General features: G+C 33.8%; 2 protein-coding genes across 5 annotated transcripts in view; one reads left to right on the forward strand and one right to left on the reverse strand.

The window, feature by feature from the left end:
* The window catches only part of LOC105120720 (MADS-box protein CMB1-like), a 5,654-nt gene extending 3,263 nt beyond the window's left edge, over window positions 1–2,391 (forward strand). For 3 of the 4 annotated variants that reach the window (XM_011019041.1, XM_011019051.1, XM_011019069.1), the window contains exon 11: window positions 206–1,325. In XM_011019041.1, coding sequence (XP_011017343.1) covers window positions 206–671 — 466 coding nt within the window. In that variant the 3' untranslated portion in view covers window positions 672–1,325. Of the gene's footprint in view, window positions 1–205; window positions 1,326–1,908 lie in introns of those variants that run through there. The other variant, XM_011019060.1, reaches the window with a different exon arrangement.
* An 8,530-nt stretch (window positions 2,392–10,921) lies between these two features.
* On the reverse strand, window positions 10,922–12,988 carry EXPA10 (expansin A10). Its single transcript, XM_011019082.1, has 4 exons — window positions 12,971–12,988; window positions 12,733–12,866; window positions 12,319–12,631; window positions 10,922–11,811 (listed from the first exon to the last, which is right to left on the reverse strand). Coding segments are annotated over exons 1-4 (756 nt in total). The 5' UTR covers window positions 12,973–12,988; the 3' UTR covers window positions 10,922–11,504.
* Between the last annotated feature and the right edge of the window lie 8,386 nt (window positions 12,989–21,374).

The following is a 21,374-nucleotide window of genomic DNA, read 5'->3' on the forward strand; positions in this document are numbered from 1 at the left end:
CAGAAACCCATGGAAAGAGTGTCGGGGATTCAGGCATAGTGTAGGACCCACCTATTTCTTAGAAGTATTTTATATTGTGCAGGATAGGACACAAATATACATAGAAAAGGTTACAAATTAACAATGTACCTATGCATAGAGGAGTTTAGAATACCCCTCCTGATGATGTGCTCTTAACTAATTGATTGAATATCTTTTTTTGAAGGGATGCGGAGTGCTCTGCAACCACCTCTTTTGGGAGTTATTCTGGCTACTTTGGTGCGGGGAAAAATTCGGAGCTATCTAGTTCTGGTCAAGAAAGTGGTATGAATGGTATTCTTGATGAGTTTAATGGAACTGCATCACTGAGGCTACAGATGGCTGGGCAGTACCCTTACCTGCCTGGGTCATACAATCTAAATTTGTTGAACGATACGAAATTCCAACCTGCAGCAGAGATGAAAATACAAAAAAGCCCTGAGGATTTTCATGTTAATGGAAGTTTTGAAGCTCCTAAACCTGGGTATGACTCCACCCCTTGTGGTTGGGCTTCTACCCCAGGATCGTGCGCTGTTACTATGTTTGATGACCATTTGTATTCTCAGGTAAGTTTTTTCCTCGTTTCTGGTTTAAATAAGCAGACAAGTATTTTTTTTCCCCCTTATATTTCACATGGGTCATCTATGAACTGATCTGAACCTGTTGACCGAGTTAGCGATTGCTGGAATGAGTAAAAATAGATGTGGAGATGTGGATATACGTAACCATCCTCCATTATGGTGTTTACTAAGGAAAAAATCATCTAAAAGTTTGTAATATGGTGCCCATTGGAATAATACAGTCACTTAAAGTTCATCTATAAGATGCAATTAAATGTATAAGAGCTAGAGTATTACCTCTTTCAATGCTTCTATTCAATCTAAAGTATCAACCATAGGCGATAGTTTGAGCATATTACTAGATGACCAATGTGACCTTCAACTAGGCTATACCAAAATAAGAGGTGGAAATTCTTCAAAGTATTTACCTATTTGAGTTATGTTTAGCCTGTTTGTTGGGTTAATTTAGGATTTGAAGCCATTTTGTATTCTGTAGCTATTTTTTTATTATGGTGTGTTAGGGATCCAGGTGTTGAAATTCTGTTCTTGAGGCGTGTTTTGACTGCGGTAGCTCATTTCAGTACTATTATTTTAGTTTAAAGTTCTCTATCTTCCAGGAGAATGCCACATCAACATTACAGAAGCCTTGAATTGAGATTTAATTTTATTTGATTCAGATAGTATTATTTACATTCATTATGGCGGAGATGTTTATTTCAGTAATAAGAGAGTGGATTTTGGAATTCATTTATTTCAGGAATATTTTTATTGTTGTTGCATGTTGCTCCAGTAAGAGATACCTTGGTTAAAATTAAGTTGCACCTTTGGAATGCACTTGAAATAGATTAAGTTCTCTATTGGTGTAAAAAAGTACTGAATCTATATTGGTGTTGCCACTCGGCTATGGTCAAAATATTAGTTGCCTCAGATCAGAATCAAGTTAGTGTATATGTATTGCCAGATTTATCTTGCCCTACACCTCGGTTAGAAACGCAGATGGCGGACTCTCTAGGTAGAAGGTGGTAGAAGTGGGAATCTGTTGAAAAGCATGCAACATGCAAGTCATGATTCCTCACACATCCCTATTCCTTAGGAGTGTCTTCAAGTTGTTGGTCCTATTGCAAATTTTGATGCTTTTATTCTTGGATTTCTGTTGCGAGTTATAAGAACCACTGATTTAGTCTTTTGATAATGGTGAGATCTCATTTTAGAGCAAAGATTGTTGAGCATAAGTTCCTCTTTGAAGCGGCTGTATTGAATTGCTTATCTTCAGGTGATAAATTGTTATCGTCCAGCTTATTGTAAATTGAAACCAATTTATTTTTTGCAGCAACCACACTGAGATTGAGGGATGCAACTCTTCAGTCAGTGAAAAGTTGCTAGAGAGCTTGGTCACATTTTTGTGAAATTACCTGTCCTCTAAATGACGATACTGAATTTGCTATAGGTTTGTAGCTTTTCAACAGCGAGAAGAATCCAGTGAATACATAATATCTATACAGCTTGATATCAGCATAGGAATTCCCTTATGCTGGTAACTTGTTAGAAAGAATGGTGCTTGATTCTATCAAATGAGGCACTGTTTCCAATCTTATGCATACAAGTTGTAGGTTTTACTTAAATTTAAGTCTTCCCTGTCTAAACTCCGGTGAGACGAGGTCACAAAGGGCAGGCGGGCTGCCCCCATCATGCCTTGGCGTGTCCTGGAGATGTATATTGAAACCATATAGCAATGTATATTAAAACCATACAACAACGCATGTAATTTAAAACAACTTCTGTGAATCGAGTTCTGTAAGCAGTTTGATACCAATTTTCCGCACTGATTTTCCTCCTGTGTTGTTTTTGGTTATTTTTACCTTCAAACCGATGAAACAAGGCATCACCATGTTCCCCTGCAACGTTTTCTTCCAGTATACGTGGGAAACTGTCGGCCTGCTTGAGAGCACAAATTTAATTGCCGAGAACCCAAAAATGGATGGGCTGTAGGCGTTGGCGGAGCCACATGGTCTCAAAAGGGGGCGATTGCCTCAATTTTTCTTTTCAACGTATTTTTTATATTAAAATATACCGTTGCACCTTTAAACTTTTTTTAAAAAGTAATTTTTATATTAGAATATTAATAATGTATTAACATAATTTACAATATAACATATAATATATATGTTTAGCACATTTCATTAATTTTTTCTTTTTTTCATTAATTAACTGAGAGCTTTTCTTTTTTCTTTTGAGCTACTATTCTTGCATCTTTTTTTTTAACAAAAGTTTTCTTCATGTTCCAAACTATTAGATAATTAAATAAATAACTTCTTATACTTTATGTTTTAGGTAAATTTTCTTCATATTTTCTATTTGTTTTATTGTTTAATTCTAGTTTTATTCCTTTATAATTAGTTACTAAAAATATTAGGATTTATAATAATTTAAGGGTTTGTGAATTAATATGTGTATAAGTAATATTATATGCATATGGATATGAATTCAAATAAGTTTTAATAAATTGATAAATATTTTATTGTGAATTTTATATTAAAAATGAATAGTGATAAACCTATGAGTGATTAAAAATGAAGTACAGGACAACTTAAAAACTTAAGGACACAATAGAGAAATAAAAAATATTTAATATTTATGTTTAACCTAAATGTAGAAAATAATTAGTTAATTATAATAACATTAATTTATCATAACAATTATTTTAAGTTATGATTTTAGTTATTCTCTATTATATGTCAATGTAGAATTATTGTCAAGAATTTCTCTAGTCATTAAAAAATTTAGAAAACACGAGCATTAAACCCACTCTAAACAAAAAAAAAATGAATGACAGTTTGATTATATATATTAAAAAAAATATCTTTGATGAGATTGATAATAAAATTATTATAAATCAGTTTTAAAATATAAAACTCGAAAAAAACAATTATAATGTAAGTTTTTTATTTTAGAAGTATTTTTAAATTAATTTTGTTTGATATAAGTTAGTATATATATTTCAAAATTAATTTCTTAATATAATATATGTCTACATAAAATATAATATTAAATATTTATTAATAATTTATTTTTTCATTTAAAAAATCCTAGCTCTGTTATCGGCTATAGAAATAAGCTACCTTTTAGAATTATCTTAGTGTCAGGATCGCTTGAAAGATCGATGGGACCACATGATCACTTTATTATTGAGATAATATTTCATAAATGGTTGTATTGTGCAGTTTTTTTATAATTAAATGTATCAATTTTTGTAATTGATATTCCAGCATTAAAACTAGTTAGAGTCTTGTGAAATCTTGAATTTTGGAAGAAAATTTCCCTTCATTTTATTTTAAAAAACTAAAAAATATTTGAAATCCAACCTAGCTATTAATAAGTTATTAAAATGAATTGCTATGCTGGATTTTCACTCCTTATATATATAGAGAGAGAGAATGAATCGTTAAGTTGGGTTTCAATGTCTTTTTATATTTTAAAAAAAATTCGAGTTAATAAATTAAAATGTTTTAATAAATATATAAGATAAGATGGTGATTAGACTGTTTCAACGGCAAGCAAAGCAATTATTCAACTCCAGCGTAGGAATGCCATCAAAATCATGTGAATAGGGCTATGAAGTCACAATCTAGGCAAATCTCTCCACGTAAAACACCTTGACAACCCAACTACCAGATCGACGAAGGTAACAGCGTACTTATTAGTAAACATGCACACAGCTCAGCTAGATACTGATATATGATCGAGAGATTCGACAGAGAAAATTAAAATGCCCAGAAAAACCCAATCTACAGTAGCTATTCTGAACCATTATATGAGGTCATAAGGGATAATTTCACGGTTTGATGAGACCCTAGCATCTAGCATTTTTAGATTTTCTTTGATTTCTATAGCTGTCAGAGAGGATGAAAACCACACAACACTAATACAGCGTTTTTTTTTTTATGTTGTTGTCTTTTGATGTGTGACTTGTCTATGAAAACGAAGTTTTGAGGGGTTGTAGCATATGTTCAAAAAATTTTAAAAAAATTATAAATCTTCTGACGGGTTTTAACTGGAATTTCCTTCAAAAAATGAAACGTATTTTTTTAGTATTTTAATGGGATTTCTTATTTCATAAAGTGGTGCACTTAGAATTCAAGACTGAAAATTGCAACATGCAAGGTATCGGACACAATGGCCCAGTGGGCCTTTAAGGATGGCTACGCCTTGACAAGCTGTCCAGCTTCATGCTCTGTTTATTTCCAAGAAAATGAAACCATTTCCCCTGACCTTCTACGAGATAAATAAATATATGATTATTTTTTGAGTCAGAAAAAATGGTAATGTCTTGAGAGGAGAGAGCATTTATTCCTTTCTAATTAAAAAGGAAAATAGAAAAACGCTTCCAAATGTTACATGTTAACATTATCGTTCATTATACTTGTGATTGGTTTTCCGTTTTTTAAAAAATTATTTTCCATAAAATACGCCACTCTAATCCAAAAAAATAAATCAACTTTCGGAAATGAACAAACTGGGCTTCGCTCTGTAAATCTTGTTAGATTAGAGGATCGGGAAAGAGCATGTGCACGAGAAAATTAATTTGGCCGGGCAGTAAATTAACTGAACGAGAAGGCTTTGGAAATCACAGCATCCCTCCTGGTGAAACTGATGAAAAGAAAGAACTACAGTAATGAGGCGAGCCCGCTTTAGCTGCCTAACTGTCAGCTTTCGGTTCCTTTTTAAGCCATGGCTTTAAGTTTTAACCCTTTAAATGCCATGGCCGATTGCTTTGCTATATTAAAGCAATTGAAGGAGAAGTTATATATTGTCTTCAGTGGTTATTGTTCTGGACAGTCGGTGGGTGCCGCTCGCTTACCTTAGATGCATCACAAATAAATGCCCATCTGCATATTTTCACAAGTCATAACTCTCACTGTTTAACTAAAAAGAATCCGACCCCAGTTTCTCACGGCCCTGGCTGATGATTTGATTGAATGTCAGACCTCCTTTAGGTAGTTTTTGCAGCATCATTCATCCATTTGTACCGCTGGACAGAAAAATAGAAGCAGCATTTAACATGGTAGAGTCTGGTCTGTAGCGATGTTTTATCAGCACCAGCAACTGTTCTTGAAGTAGAGGAACATGTATCAGAAATCCTGTATGATGTATTTATGAGACAAATCTGATACAAGTCAACAAATTAATGACATCGATACCGAACTAGATTTTCGGCACTGCCAAGGCCCCGAGACTCGTGCGTTTAGAACGGCAGGCTTTTAAATCGAAAAAACTACAACGAATGTTCATAAAATAATCAAAGGAGGACGGTCATGCAGTCGAAGATGTCCGTTTAAGAGATAGTTTTCCATTCCGAGCTAGGAAGGGGTATGAGCAAGAGGACCCTCTAAAATAAATTATACTTATTTTAATCACAAGTCGAGTCGAGTTTAATCACTCATCATTGATTTTACTTATTATTAAATAGCCATCTTAAGGAGAGAAAAAATAATTTTGCATCCTTTTTTAAATACCTTCACTTGAGTATATAAAAATATTTAAAAATACCTTAAAATTATTATTTTGATTTTCTTAAATGAAAAATATACTAAAAAAACAATTTCAATTACAGTAACAAATAAACACCGAAAATCTTTTGAATTTAAAGTTTACATGATGTCACCGCTGCTTTGTTTTAAAAAATTATTTAGTTAAAAGATTTAAAAAAAATCAAGATTTAATAAGAATCCATAAATAGATAAATTAGAAAATAAATATTAGGCCCCAGATCAATCCAATAACCACAAAATACCTCGAGAGAACTTTCACATCCCACTGATTGAATTGGCATACTCCTCAATCACTCGAATTGAATGAGTGAAATCGTTGTTTTTTTTTTTGGGGGGGGGGGGGGGTTCCAAAATTGAACCGAGTCACGAGTCGCGTGAGTTTTCAAAAAAAACAAAAAACAAGCCATCATAATAAAAATGACAAAATACATCGTAAAATGACGGGACTGACCTCGTCTTATCATTAGCTCCCGATATGATATTATTATTATTACTATGATGTCCCCATAACACACAATTACAGGTGCGGAACCGAAATATACGGCGAGTCACATGGGGCTACGATAAACTGTCCAAAACATATCGAGTGTTCCGAATCCAAACTCTTAATTAAATTCTGGGAATCCTTTTAAATTTTAAACTACTATCAAAATAAATTAAATGCTAAATTCTCTGATTTATAATTTTAAAAAGAAAGAATTTAATATTAAAATTAATTACAAAATTTTGAAAAAATAAAAGGAAAATAATATAACAAATACAGAAATTTAATTTTATCTCTTTTAAATATTTAAAATTAATTTATTTATCAACAGAATTTAATTATCTTACAAAAGGTAAAAAGTGCTAAAAAGCTCAAAAAAATTATTCATACCATTATAAAAAAAAATAAAAAGAAAAAAACATATAAAGCATATTAAAATATTTTTTTATTTAAAAATATATTAAAATAATTTTTGGTATCAATATAAAAATAAAAAATAAATTTTAAAATTTTGTAAAATACTTTCGTAACGTAAAATTAAATATGCAGGCTTAGGCCGTACACTGCCTAATCGACACGAAAGCAGTTTTGTCGTGGAGAGCGAGAAGCCGTCGATTGGTAAGAAAAAGAGTGGTGTGTCAGAAAACCTGACTCCTTTCACGTGGCTCCAGATTCGCCGCCAGTTGGATCCCACCACCACGGCAATCACAAAAGAGAGTTTGTTTGACCTCTCAGAATCCCCGTCAATCGACACATATTTTAATTTTAAAAAAATTAAAACCATAAATTAAAAATATTAGTGAAATAATGTATCTTACAAATAAAAAAGAAAATTACAGTATTAGCCTGTCGCAATTCTAAAACACTGTGTCTGATGGATATCACATTTATTTATAAAGCGTGATTGATAGTTTACCTTGTCATGGCCTGGAACGACAGCGTACCCTGTTGTTATTTTGAAGTCACCATGGGTCACAAAATTATACCTCCTCCCCCTTTTCTCTTCCAACAAAAACATTCGGCCCCCCTCTCTCTACAAAATTTCTATGAATTATCAAGTCTATTATTTCAGAAAAATTTTAAAATTTCCATGCTAATAGTACAAGATAAACATATATTGATTTGTATAAACAAACACAACACATTATTAAGTTAATGCAGTTTAATTCATCTTGGATAAGTTAATCTTCAGTGAATTATCACTTAAATTTCGTTACACCTTGGAGTTAATTTAATCTTGTTTGTTTCCATTTATATACGAGGTATATGTAATTTATATTCATCTTTAAATTGAATTTTTATGTTATGGCTAATACAAAATATAATTTAGATTATTTTTCATTATATCTCATAAAGAATATTTTTTAAACTTGAAATATGTGAAGATTTACATTGTTTTATGTTTAGTTTTATTTGTTGGGATGTGCGTGGTTAAGTTTAAAATTATTTATTTTTATTCCTTTTTAGATTCAAGTATATTTTCATATAAATAACTATTTGTATTTATGTTTTAAAAAGATTTTTAAAAATTATTTTTGTAAAATTAATAATTTTTAATATTTTAAAAATATTTTGATATGTTGATGTCAAAAATAATTTTTTTAAAATAAAAATTTTTTTTAATATATTTTTAATAAAAAATATTTTATTATCATCACACTTCTAAATACATTTTAATTATTCCTGGTATGGGATTATGGCCAAATGAATCGATTAAAATTCAGTTTTTTATTTAAAATTATTTTATTTTAAATTGTTTTGATGTCTTAATAGTAAAAATAAATAAAATATTATTTTAATATCCTTGCCTCGAGTATTTCCAATCCTTGATGCTCTTTGTGCACGGTTGCTTTCAGAGTTAAAATGTGAATGGATATGCCCACCTCTTTCATGTATCTTGTTTGTTAGTTGAATCTTTCAAATCTTATTACCTTCGGGATTTGGAAAAACAGGTTCAATGTGACCTCCCATTCGTTTGTTATCTCCAGGAACCTCCAGGACTTCCACTTCGATCCATTTTACCAGCACCGAGCCTCCATGCTAAAGGGTTAATTCCCATGTGAATTTCTCAGAAGGAGAATAAAAAAACAAGAAGAAGACGTTCTGTTAATTCGACAGTAACAACAAACATGTCTGGTTTTTTTATCCTATTCTCTGATGGTATTCGTGTAACCAAACACAACGAATATTGAGGCGAGGTTCCCATAAAGAGACTGGAAGGCAAGTGACAAGCAGAGGAGACATTGATATGAAATGACCTGCTTCATCGATACCAGGCACTGTCAAAGAAAGCGCAACTGACAAATGGTTTTTTGATTCGTTCAAGAAAACCACAAAAAAAAGTAGAAAGGTTGTTCATCCGCTAGCTGGTATCATTTATTCTGCTGAGGTATTTCGGATTTTCATTTCTAACACGTATAAATGAGGATAAACCAGGAATTTAACAGGTGGAGCTATACACACACCGGCGGGGTTAAAACTTGACAGATTCCCGTTTACACTTAAATGCGAGTCACCATCTAGGGTACGCCCAAAAAAAAAAAACAGAGAGAGAGAAACGTGGGCAAGTGCGGGAAGAGAAGACGAATCAAATTCTTGTAATGTTAACTTACCCTTGGTGTTTTTGAAATGTTGGTGGCAATAAAAATAATCCTGTGTTTTCTTCAAGGTCTACGTTATCCCAATGTTTTATCACAGTAGTGCTCTAACTGAAATTAAATTTACCACCTACGCCAAGATCATTCCATTTCAGCTATAGTTAAGGGAACTCTCAGCCTTTGCATTGCCCTTACTTTTCTGTTCATGTGCAGGTGCACTCTCTTCTCTTTCTTTTTTTTTCTTTTTTTAATTTTCTTTTCTTTTTTTCTTTTTTTAATTTCATACTAGTGGTATTTGAGTTGATTTTGAATCATCCAAGATAATTAAATTATATTAAATTAACTCTATATAATTTAATTTTAAACTTAAATTAGTTAAATAATCAAATTAATTTTTTTTGTTTTATCAATTTCACCCTTAAGCTTCTTTTTTTTTTTTTTTAGATTAACGTGGGTGTCCGGATCAGCTTGCGCGCACCACGACTAATCCCACGAGCCCTGAAGTTAACGACCATGTAAGCCTCCAGTGGCCATCATATGAGCAACCAAGAACTCGAACCTGAAACCACAGAGGGAGCAAACCCCTTGATCCCAAGTTCTTACCACTTGGCCACCACCTAGATGGTTCCCCTAAGCTTCTTTGTTTTGATTGATAGGCTATATTGCTTTAAACATATGAAGATGATTGTGTCATATTAGAAACAAATTATATAATTTAATTTAAAATCTACCTAAGTAAAGAACTAGATCAAAAAGTTTTTTTGATCAATTTTATTTTTAAAAATTTTTATCGATCAACTGGGTTTCTCTTTGAGCAAATCAAGATAACTAACTCATATTAAAACAAATCCCAGTAGTTTAATTTTAAATATATGTAAAGAGATATATCAAAATACTGTAGGATTACCCTACTTAGTCATGTGCAACAACAATACCAATAGTAATCTGACCCGTGCGTCACTGTAAACTAGTCCAAATCTAAATACCAAGCCATCAGTTGTTAATCGTCTTTATTTGCCACACCTCGCACACTTCTAACTCTTAGGACGACCTTCAACAACATAAAGCCTTCGGCTTTGGATGTCTGTCCCCAGGGAAGCTCCTCCTTAACCATCAATATTCAAAACTCAAGTCAGATTCAGAGTAAAAACTCGCTTAAATCTCTTGAAGAACTGTCTTTCAACTTTTATACTGGAAACTTGATCTTTGGTTGGTGAAGGCAGATAAGTGCAGCAGCATTGAGGCCAAAACAAAAAATAAAATAAAACGAAAGCTAATTGACTAATTGGGCTATGCCTCTATTTTTTTCTTAAATACGTTTGATAGGATTAAAAAAATATTTTTAAATACTTTCATTCTAACAACAAAAGCATTTAGAATAAATTTAAAAATATAAATTTAATAATTATTTTTTTATAAAAAACACTCAAAATCAATTTAAATAACATTTAAGAGCACAAGGCCTCAAATCTTTTGGATTTGTGCGAAGTTGGGCAAATGGGGTCCAGGCTTGGATAAAATCTATTATCACATGGCTTAGCTTGAATTTGGAACTTAAGAAGAACCAGCTGCAGGCCGTCGGGTAGCCCAATTAGTCAATTAGCTTGCCACTGATTTTAATTACATCTTTCATAATTTATTTATTGGAGGGTGCCGGTCCAACTGGACTAATAAAGGAAGGGCATTGCCATACACACAACAGAAGACAAGAAAGACAACAAAGGATAGTCGGGAATAACAGCACTCCACCACTACTTTCATCATTAGTAGAAATTGGAAATTTACACTTTAGTCTTAAATTCCAGACATAAAAACCCAAGGACATAATTCAGCGGGCGCTGATCACAGTCAGCTTACAAGAACAATTAAAAAAAAATAACCCGCAGCTCCCAAATCCCTTGAAAGCTGCGGGGGAGCGAAATAAAGAAGAGCAAAACTACTCAAAATACTAGCGGCGGGTGGTAAAAGCCCAAAAACCCCCCCCCCTGCCATAATCTTCCGCCCTTTTCAACGGCGGAAGAAAAAAAGGAAAAGCCCCAAGACTAGTAAAGAGAGACTAGTAAGGAGTGTCCCTTGAATAGGACACTCCTGAGTGACTCAATAAGTTCAAAATGAGAGTGCCAATTAAAATAAGCCCTTCTCATCCTGACCAAAGAGAACCTAATACAGACTTCCAATCGAGATACAAGTATATATTAGCACTAATAAAATCATACTAATATTACTTCTAATAATAAGTACTAAATAAATATAGACCTAACATGCTGAAAGAACAGAAGGCACGCAGAGTCGGTCCCTAGTGGAACTGGGCACCAGAGAAGGTCTGCCCAAAGGACCAGCTAGAGGGAGCAACATTGTTGGAGACCACAGTACGGCCATCACTGGTGGTGACCTTGAATGAAAGACTTTGTCCGTTAAGATAATTGTTGCTTTGCCAGTTTTGCCCCCAGTTCCTTGACATTGGTTGCCATCCAGTCCTAGACCCCTTGACGGACACAGCATGCACGTCACCAGCACCGCCAACGTTGGTTATCAGGACTAGATTGAAGTAGGAGTGACCATTGATTGTGAATCTTATGCCTCCTCTCCTTCTGCAGGGTACCCTACAAAAACCCGCCACCAAGACAATTAACACTCCTACTAAAGCCAGAAAGAAGAGAACTCCTTGTGAGGGAAGAGCAACCTTCCTCATTCCAAGAGGAAATTGAACTTTCTCTCTCACAGTTCGTGGTAAGAAAGTGGTAAAGGGGGGACCTTGCTAAGAACTTAAACTGCCCTTCATTTTTAGTTCAAAAAAACTGGTCTAGGGACATTAATCTGAGTTTTTTTATATTAAACCTCAGAAATCACTGAGAAAGGGAAAGTTTAGAGATGAGTTTTTTTATATTAAACCTCAGAAATAACTGAGAAAGGGAAAGGTTGACTGCAATCAAATTTGAGTTACGGAAAGGATCTGAACCGTGAAGAAAGGATTTAAAAACATAAAGAGACTGATTAAAGACGTAAATAACCCTCACCAGACACTCGATTAAGAAAAAATTGAGATTAATTTCTTTAAACCACCTTATTCATGACAACATTTTCCTCCATTCAAGAAGCTAGAGACTCACCTTCTGTAGGACACAGGTACAATTCCAGCACTGTATCGAGCAATGTGTTGGAAGACAGGCTGAGAGAGATCAAAGTGCTGTTGAGGAGGGTTACACCATCCCCCTGCATTGTTAGGCAGGGCATTGTTTGGAGGGCAGAAATTGGTGGCTGTGACCAAAATGGAGCCAGGCAAGCACCATTTGGGGTCATTCACGCACCTAATCTCATAGCAAGATCCACAACTCAACCCGCTATTGAACAGAGCTGTGCTCAAAGCTGCAGTATTTGTACCATACCCCTGGCTGTACAAGTTCCCGTAACCGCAAGCCCCACCTGAAGTTACATATTTTATCAAAACGAGCAAAATTAGTCATATGGTGTGCCCTAGAAGGGTTTAATTTCTTAAAAAGGTTCGTTTCTGCAAAGTGGCATACCCATTGTGCCAGAAGCATCACCACCTCCATAGAAGGTTGCACGGGGATTTATCCCCCCTCCACCACCATAACCATTAACAGATGAAACCATTGCAAGGAGACCCACCAAGAAAATTCCAGCTAGAGCCATTTTCCTGCACAAAGGGAGTAAACCAGTTTAGCTATTTTTTTGTTAGGTTCATTTCATTTAAAACAATATTTTGAAAAGCAAATGTGAGAGAAAAGAGATGCTCATTACATGAAAAGATAAAACCTTGAGAAGAACAGAGAGCAGGCTAGTGAAAATGTGAGGCGCTGGAGTGAAGAAGGTTAGGCTGGGATGAGGGAGAATTTATAGGGATTTGGTAGGGGTGCTTAGGAGAACTATTTTGCCACCATTGTCACTAGTCACACCCAACCATCGCAAAGACACATCCTTGAAGCAGCTGGGGGACCATGGACCGCTTGGGCGTAAAAGTCAAGCTTGTGATGGTGAAAAAACAAGAGCACATGTGAGCTTTGAGGGGGAATTGTTTTGAGGCTTAAAACCTTGTTTTTGTTTCCTTGTAGAAAAATTCCCTGGAATCCAAGTGGGGTATGGGCGGTTTTCCACATGCAAGCAACTTTCATTTGCCGCAGGCACCCTTTATTTTATCTTCAATTTTTTAAAAATTAGCACAGTTTTTAAGAGAGATTTAGTAATCTAGAACATGCCATTTTTTAAATAAAAAATAATACAGTTATAACTACCGATTTTTAGTGCGAGATGTTTTTTAAAAAAAAATACTGTAATTTTTTTATTTGCGGAATACAGTTATAACTACCGATTTTTAGTGTTTTTTTAAAAAAAATACTGTAATTTTTTTATTTGCTGTTAGTTTAGAGACCACAATTATCAATCCTGGTTTTTCATTAATAATACTATTTTTCATTAAAGACCGCAATTGCCTGTGCTATTTCTCGAGATCCTTCATTGGTTTTAGCCTTGGACTGTGATGAGCAGATGCACAGTTACGCGCATGGGCACATTACGAGCCTCATACGCGGCCGTTTATCAGGTAAACGAATTAAATTTCTGTTAAGACTAGCATCTATTATTTCTTTATTTATCTTGGAAAACCATCCCCTCCAGTTCATGATTATTTTTTGTTTTTAAACAATTCATTAATTGATATTCAAAGTTGTGAAATGCGAGCACGTGGACGGTTCCAAGTACAACTGAACAGACACGCTCTGGTTAGGGAAGAACTAAGAGAACTCCGTCAAATATGAAACAGAGAAAAAGTATTTTAGAGACCCGTAGCAGCACGTATCTGGTAAATAATAACTTCCAGACTTCCAAATAATATTTTTTAGCTGCCTTGTGATTTTTTTTTTCTCTCCGGAGGACAGGCTTAATGGAGCATGCCTCGTGCATAAATTAAATTAGTGATTTGTCAACACAGAGCATAGTTATGGTCGGGTTTGGTTTTGGATCAAGTTCAAAATTAGATCCATAAATTAATCTGAGATTTATTTGAAACAGAAAAATCAGTGTAGAAAAAATCCTATCAGTTTTGGAAATTTATTTTTAAAAGATTGATTTAAAAAAAAATCAAAACCATATTGTTTTATTCAAAATTAGTGTTTGAAGTCCGACTAGTACCATAACCACCATGTATTTACTAAGATATATTGATTTTTCTTGAAATTTATAATTATAATTTTTTTTATTTAATATTTTTTATGAAAATATACTCTAAAAACTCAATTTATCAAAATTTAATTTGGTTAAATTTATGCAACCTAGTGGATCAATAAGAGACCTATTTCAAACAGTAAAATCGGAGTAGATATAATCATATCAATTTTAAGATTGTTTTAAAAATTGATTTTTTAAAAAAATTATTCAAAATGATGTTATTTTATTTTATATAAAAAATTTTTTTTATTTTTTTTTAATAGATATAGGTTGACTGGCTGATCTAAGAACTGACTCCATTAACCAACAACCATTTCTGGGGTTGGATTAGACCTGGACAGGGGCTGTAATCGCTACTAGGCTGGATTAAATGTATGTTCACGTTATGTGTATATTCATTAGGCACTATCATATGAATTCCTAATCAAGATAAGAAGATTGCATGGACAGCCATTAGGCACTTGGATTCCATGCTGATTGACGATATCAGAGGACCGCGATTCTCGGCCCGAGCGAATCTAATTCCAATCGGCTTCATTAATTAGAAATGTAAACAGCAGGTGTAGTATAGTTTCTACATTGACGAATTGCGTGTATTTTTGGTGTACTATATGAGTATTTTCCAGCGATAAAACTCTCCTCGCATCAGATCTTGGACAGCCTACCCACTCCTAACTTAAAATATTAAAGAAAAATCTCGCACCGGCATGGATTTTAAATTTTTTATTTTTATTTTTACTCTACCCCATCCTCGTGGCTAAAATTAAAAATATATCAAGTTTTTTGCTCTATTCATTCCCTTCTTATCTCCCTCCTCCCCCACCCTTTCCAAGGCTTTGCTAAATGCGAATCATCTTACAAAACGTTTACTGTGAGATACAAGCACAAGCATACTTTTTCCGCTGTGTTTTTCACTTCTAGTGGTGTAAAAAGTAAAAAACACAGCGGCTAAAACACACTCACGCTTACAGAATAATGATGGAGAGGTAAGAGGGGGAAAAGACGAGTCTCGGTTACTGCCAGCATGCATTTCCTGGACAAAGTTAATAGATCACCGTGGAGATATTCGAACCCCTCCCTCCTCCACTGCTGAAGAAAACAGGCATGGGCTGAACAGCCCAGATTTCGAGCGAAGCTCGTGCGACGTCAACCCCACATCACAGCTCCCTAGAGGGTCAAACAGTTCACATCTCAAGAAAGAGAAGATCCAATCATGGGGCGACCCTTGCTCTCTCAAGGCTGTTAATGTTGGAACAGCAGTCAAATTAAGGAAAAGGCAGCACTAAATAAAACGCCTCTGGAATGGCACCTCGTTTATCTTGACCCGTATATAACTTTTACTTGCTTAACAAGTTTTTTAACATATTCTTCAAAAAAAATTTAATAAGTTTTTTAACATATTCTTCAAAAAAAAAAATTTTAAAAAATATTAAATTAATACTTGTTAAATATGTTTTATATTAAAAAAATACATGCAGTCTCTCATTTGTTTTTGCTCTTTTCTCTATATTCAAAACCCATTTGGCAACTGCTGCCAAAACATTTTATCTTTTCTGAACTTTGATTATTATTTTATTATTTTTTTCTTTTGTTGGATGAGAGTTGGAGTGCAATGACAGTAAAACCCCAAAGAAAGGGACACAACGAAAACTCGAAAAGATACATCGAGACTGTCAAGTCCGGGCAGAGGACGTGATTCATATACAGGGCTGGAATTTTTAGGACGGTATTCAAAATTTGTTTGTACTTGGAAAAAAGAGGAAGCGGTGCAATCTCTCCGGTTAAGGCCTTGATGGGAGTTTACAGTTTTGGCCCTCTCAGATCTCAGTTGCTCTCATATTTGCACTTTTTAATTTCTATATTCGAATTAAGTGCGAGGAAAACTAAATCTGGTTGTTGAAAGTGTTATTGAAAGGTCAAAATTCAAAACCAACATAAATCTAATGAACTCGTATTCAAAATTTTAAAAAACAGCTGCATACGTTGTGGTTGATCATTTTTTTTAGGATTTAAAAGTAGTTTTCACATTAAAATAATATTGTTTTTAAAAAATTTATTTTTAATATCAATACATTAAAACAATAAATAAAAAATAAATTAAAATTAAAAAATAAATTTTAATGACAACCAGGTTCACAATTACAAACAGGATAAAACCAAAACAGGGGTAAGTAATGCTAGTTCACGTACAAACAACAAAGAAGAAGGTGGCATCTGACTCCATCAATCATGGACTCCTTTACTCTGCACGGGTAGTTTAAGTTTTCCTTTTTGCTGTAAAACATAAATTTTCTGTCAGCCAACCCTGTCATTTAAAAATGGCAAGTGTTCTTGGAATTTTTTTTAGAAAAAGACAACTGTGCCCTAGCTCTCTGTTTTTTGGGTGTGGATGGGGGTGCTTGCATACCATATTGACATTTCCTGGACTTTAACGGCCAATAACCAACTTGTCGTTTGAACATGCTTAAAGCATGCCAGATTCCTCGTCACGAATTTGCTTTTGTGTTTTGTGTTCGGCTTTATGGATTTGATCCGGACCGCTTATCTTCCGGAAACTTTACCCACCGCTATCCTATCCCGATTCCACGCTAGATTTTCTGGCTTTCGTGTTTTATCACACCTTTCCCTGTTGTCATGGATTTTGATGCCCCGCAACTACAAGTCAAGTGGGGAAAAAAGCATTGCTCTTGTCGACGCCCAAAACACTCCTCTGCCTGGTCTTCGTTGTTTCATGTGTGTATACGACGTAGCATCAAAAACCAATCTCTGCGTGACAACTTTTAAAGCTTATTTTCCATATTGGTGTCTCCCTTTCGACCTTGCTTTTTATAGTCTTCAAAGTAAAATTCGCCAATCATGAACTTTGTTGTTCGTCAAGGTTTACGTGCAATGGGAGGTCAAGAACATCAACTCACGCCCTTTATTTGAGAATAAAAGAACAGCGCAACGCACCCTGGCAAGATGATGACTCCGCTTCGACTTTTTCATAATGCTTTCCTTTTCTCTTCCAGGAGAGATGAGACGCGACTGGATGGTGTCTTCTAAAACTAGCTATATGTCTCCCAGCTTGATACGGAGGTCTTCATTATTTGTATTTGTTTCGCGTGTGGCTCAACCATGTTTACAAAAGCCGGTTTGGTCCACAACCTGGTTTGGATCGCAGCTGTGTAGATCAATTAAAGTTGGTTAGAGGGAAAGAAAAACATTGTTATTTCAAGTTTTTTAAAAAATTTAAAATGCTGTTTAATTTTTTTTCTTAGAAAAGTTCAATTAAATATGGCATGAATTTTGTTTGGGTAGATGGTTGACTTATAGATTCAATTTAAATTTTAAGTTGGCATGTCATCAAATTAACCCATTAGATCAACCGAGTGTAATAACACTAATTTCAATCGGGCTGGAAATTCCAGTTTGGAGTGTTAACAGAGAACGTGCAGTGTGAGGAGAAATAAGAGGAAATAGGAGAAGGAGAGCAACAAGAAGGAACACGAGAGAGGGAGAACATTTCACGGATTTGGAACACGAGATGGTACGTTTTGTGCATGGACGGATTAATGTATTTATTGTCAAAACAACAATTACAATTAAAAAAAATATACTCATGGTGAATTTACTAGTTCAACCAATGAAGATTCAGAATTTTAGAATGGTCACTGTAGTTTTTTTTGGTAAGAGACATCTAATTATTTTTTAAATAATTTTTTATATTAAAATATAAGTTAATAATTTTTTTATTTTTTAAAAATTATTTTTAATATCAATATTAAAATAATTTAAAAATATATTAATTTAAATAAATAAATTAATTAAATTTTTAAAAAATATTTTAAAAATGCACAAGCAATTTAATCCAGGTTGAAAATGGACAGTTTTTATGCGTCCTTTCATTTTCTCGACGCCCAATGAATGGTCTTGAACCACAAGCAGTGTATGCCAGTGCGCCATGCCCCATTTCAAAATGAAAGAACCGGCAGGAATAAGATACGATGACCGAGGCCGTGGATGACCAAAAAGTTTCTCATCTTAATTAATTTGTCGGGAGATTATGGTGCCTTTTTTGTTGCTGCATCTCGTGTGCTTAATCATATCTTCTGTCCCTTGTGATTTTCACACCAAACATCACAATCTTCCTAGTTGTCCCGTTCTTCTTTCACTGTCCCTCCCCATGTGCCCTGTGGTCTAGGAAGAAGGTGATCACTGTCCCTCCCCATGTGCAAACCAAGGCCTGCCCTAGCGTTTGGCCTAGTGTTGGAAGGGGCTTGTTTCCTTCCATTGCACCTGGGTTCGAGCCCTGGCGTGCACGCCTGTCACCCCCGCGGTGTCTTACATGTCTACTGGGTTTGCAGGGTATTCAGTGGATCATGAGGATTAGTCGTGGTGCACGCAAACTGGCCCGGACACCCCACGTAAATAAAAAAAAAAGAAAAAAAAAAGAAAAAGAAGAAGGTGATCATCTCATGGCTGATCATTCTTGCTACGACTCTTGACCTCAAATCAAATCCTCCTCGCTCCGTTGCCCCTAGCTGCTACGCAGCTTACACTGTGTGAGATTCTCGGAAAATAAAGAGAAACTGAGAAAATCGATCTGGGTGAGAGGCCTTGTCTTGTCACTGATGAATTTAATTGTGGCATCAAGATTTCCTTGCCCGAGATTTTGTCAGACGCTGCACCTGCGCCAACGTCGACGCGAGCGGGTCTCGATCCCTATACTTACATAAAAAGTACAAAATATGAAGCAATATTTGTATCTATTCTACTTGTCATTTTTCGAATTCAGAGAATTAAGAGGAGAAAATAAACAATTTTAACTACCAAACATATGTCTAGAAATATCTCTGTCAAGATTACATTCTTGATTATAAAAAATGAGCTATGTTTCTTTGTGTTCGTGCGTGTCTTGTTAAATTATATTTAAATAATAAGCATTTTTTTCTTTGTATAAATAGTAGATAATTGAGCTCTAAATCATACAATGATATTATTCTTGTTATGGCATGACATTAATCTAGATAATTATTTCATTTCTTAAAATTAAATATCTGAACCCTTCTTTTTCATGGTTGCATTCCACATTAGTTTATTAAAATAATTTTTATTTTAATTTAAAGAATAATTAATATAATTGGTTTAATTTAACATAATTTCGTAATACTTTTAAAGAGAACGCGAATTTTTCTTCTTTATTTTCCCAGATGGAAACAATGACTCGTCAAATGTACAGTATACCAACCCCGTGATCGGTGGAAATCTTGCTTAGAAAAGGGAGGGAGGCAGCCGGATCTTTAGACTAGATTTCTTGTGCCTTAAACTACCATGGAGGTAGCTAAACCAACAATCTCTATAACCCATTGTATAATTTTGAGCACTAAGGCGTGCTGGTATCATGGTGGGGTAGATGATGTTTTTTTTAATTTTTTTTTTTTTACGTTAACAAGTCAGAATTATAAAAAACATTGTCATACCATTAAATACTCATTAAATCTTATATTATAAAAAACATTATCATACCATTAAATACTCATTAAATCTTATATTATAAAAAACCCAACTGATGCTCGAAAAAGTGTGCTCTCAACTATCTACTGGATTTGGCGAGGAACCTCTTTACTAGGTGTACTGAATGTTTGTGTAAGCTTTACAGAAACTAGCTGTAGGAATTGTAAATGCTCATTAATTCAAGAAGTAAAGAATAGAGTCTGGCTGATGAGTGGAATGATTGTCCAACGAGCACCGTTTGATTCCATTCCATTCTGCATGAAGCAAGCATTTTTTGGTTGGGGAACAATGGAGGGGGAGTTCAGGGGTGTTTGGTAGTTTCTTAATAGTTGTTTTTTTTTAGTTTTCTTATTTAAAAATATTTTTTAAAATTTTAATATATCATAATGATCTAAAAAATAATTAAATTAATTTTAAATAGAAAACAATTTTCAATTTTAACCTAATTTTATTTGAGCCACAATTCTAAACGGGAAGAATTGATGGACCCTTTGTTAGAATGAGTTTAAAAGGATAGCTGGAAAGGATAAAAGGGAAATTGTTGCTTTAAAGTGATAATTTTTAATCGATGCAAATCATATCGATCCAGATCTTATTCCAGGACACGGCGTCGAAAGCCACCGAGATCAATTTTAGGATGAAAGTCCACGTAAGAAATACATGTTTTCAAGCCCCTTTATAGCTTGGATCTTCAAAACCACCTCAAATTATTTCCGATTTTAAATTTTAAAATTATTTTTTCTTATTTCAATATAAATTTTGAATTCTGTGATATTTTTATCTCTTGCTAGGCTAATAATTTTTTTATTTATTTCAATCAATTTCGGTCAAATAATTAATTTTTAATTAACCTTTAAACTTCATAACCCGATTTTTTATTGTGTCTGAATTTAAAATTAAATAATCTATAAACTTCTTTGAAACAATCCAATCAATTTAACTAGTCCGAAGACAATCATCCCAACTAGTAAAATTTTTTGATAATAAAATCGACAAAAAAAATCCTTATTATCCATCTCCTTATCTAATTTAAATTTAAAATTAAATTATTTGAGAGTTATTTTTATGTAACCATGTTAACACGGTCGGTTCAGAGACAACTCAGCTAATTGGAAAAAAAAGCTTAAAGATAAAATTGATAAAAAAGAGAGCTAACATTGAAGACTTTTGATTATATTTCTTGTATAATCTAAATTTAAAATTAAATTATGTTGAAGTTTTCTTGAATTGCCAGTCACTTTAACAGGTTCAAAGAGAAATGGGTTGACTAGTGAAAAATATATGTTAATGAAACTGAAAAAAAAAATGAAATTTAAAGAAAAAATTTTATTGACCCAACTCTTTATCTAATCCAGATTTAAAATTAAATTATGTAAAAATTATTTTGGTATAACTAAGTCAACTTAATTAATCCAAAACTAACTTAAATGATAAGTAAAAACTTTTGAGGATGAGATTGATAAAAAAAACCCTATTCTTTAACTCT

This window comes from Populus euphratica, unplaced genomic scaffold (genome assembly GCF_000495115.2).
Source record: "Populus euphratica unplaced genomic scaffold, PopEup_1.0 scaffold1.1, whole genome shotgun sequence".
Lineage (NCBI taxonomy): Eukaryota > Viridiplantae > Streptophyta > Magnoliopsida > Malpighiales > Salicaceae > Populus > Populus euphratica.

What these genes read in the sequence shown, in the direction of transcription:
- EXPA10 (XM_011019082.1), bottom strand. An exon ending in TGATGCTTCTGGCACAATGG is followed by an intron (nt 12,632 to 12,732) that starts GTATGCCACTTT and finishes ATGTAACTTCAG; the next exon opens with GTGGGGCTTGCGGTTACGGG. An exon ending in GTACCTGTGTCCTACAGAAG is followed by an intron (nt 11,812 to 12,318) that starts GTGAGTCTCTAG and finishes GGGTTTTTGTAG; the next exon opens with GGTACCCTGCAGAAGGAGAG.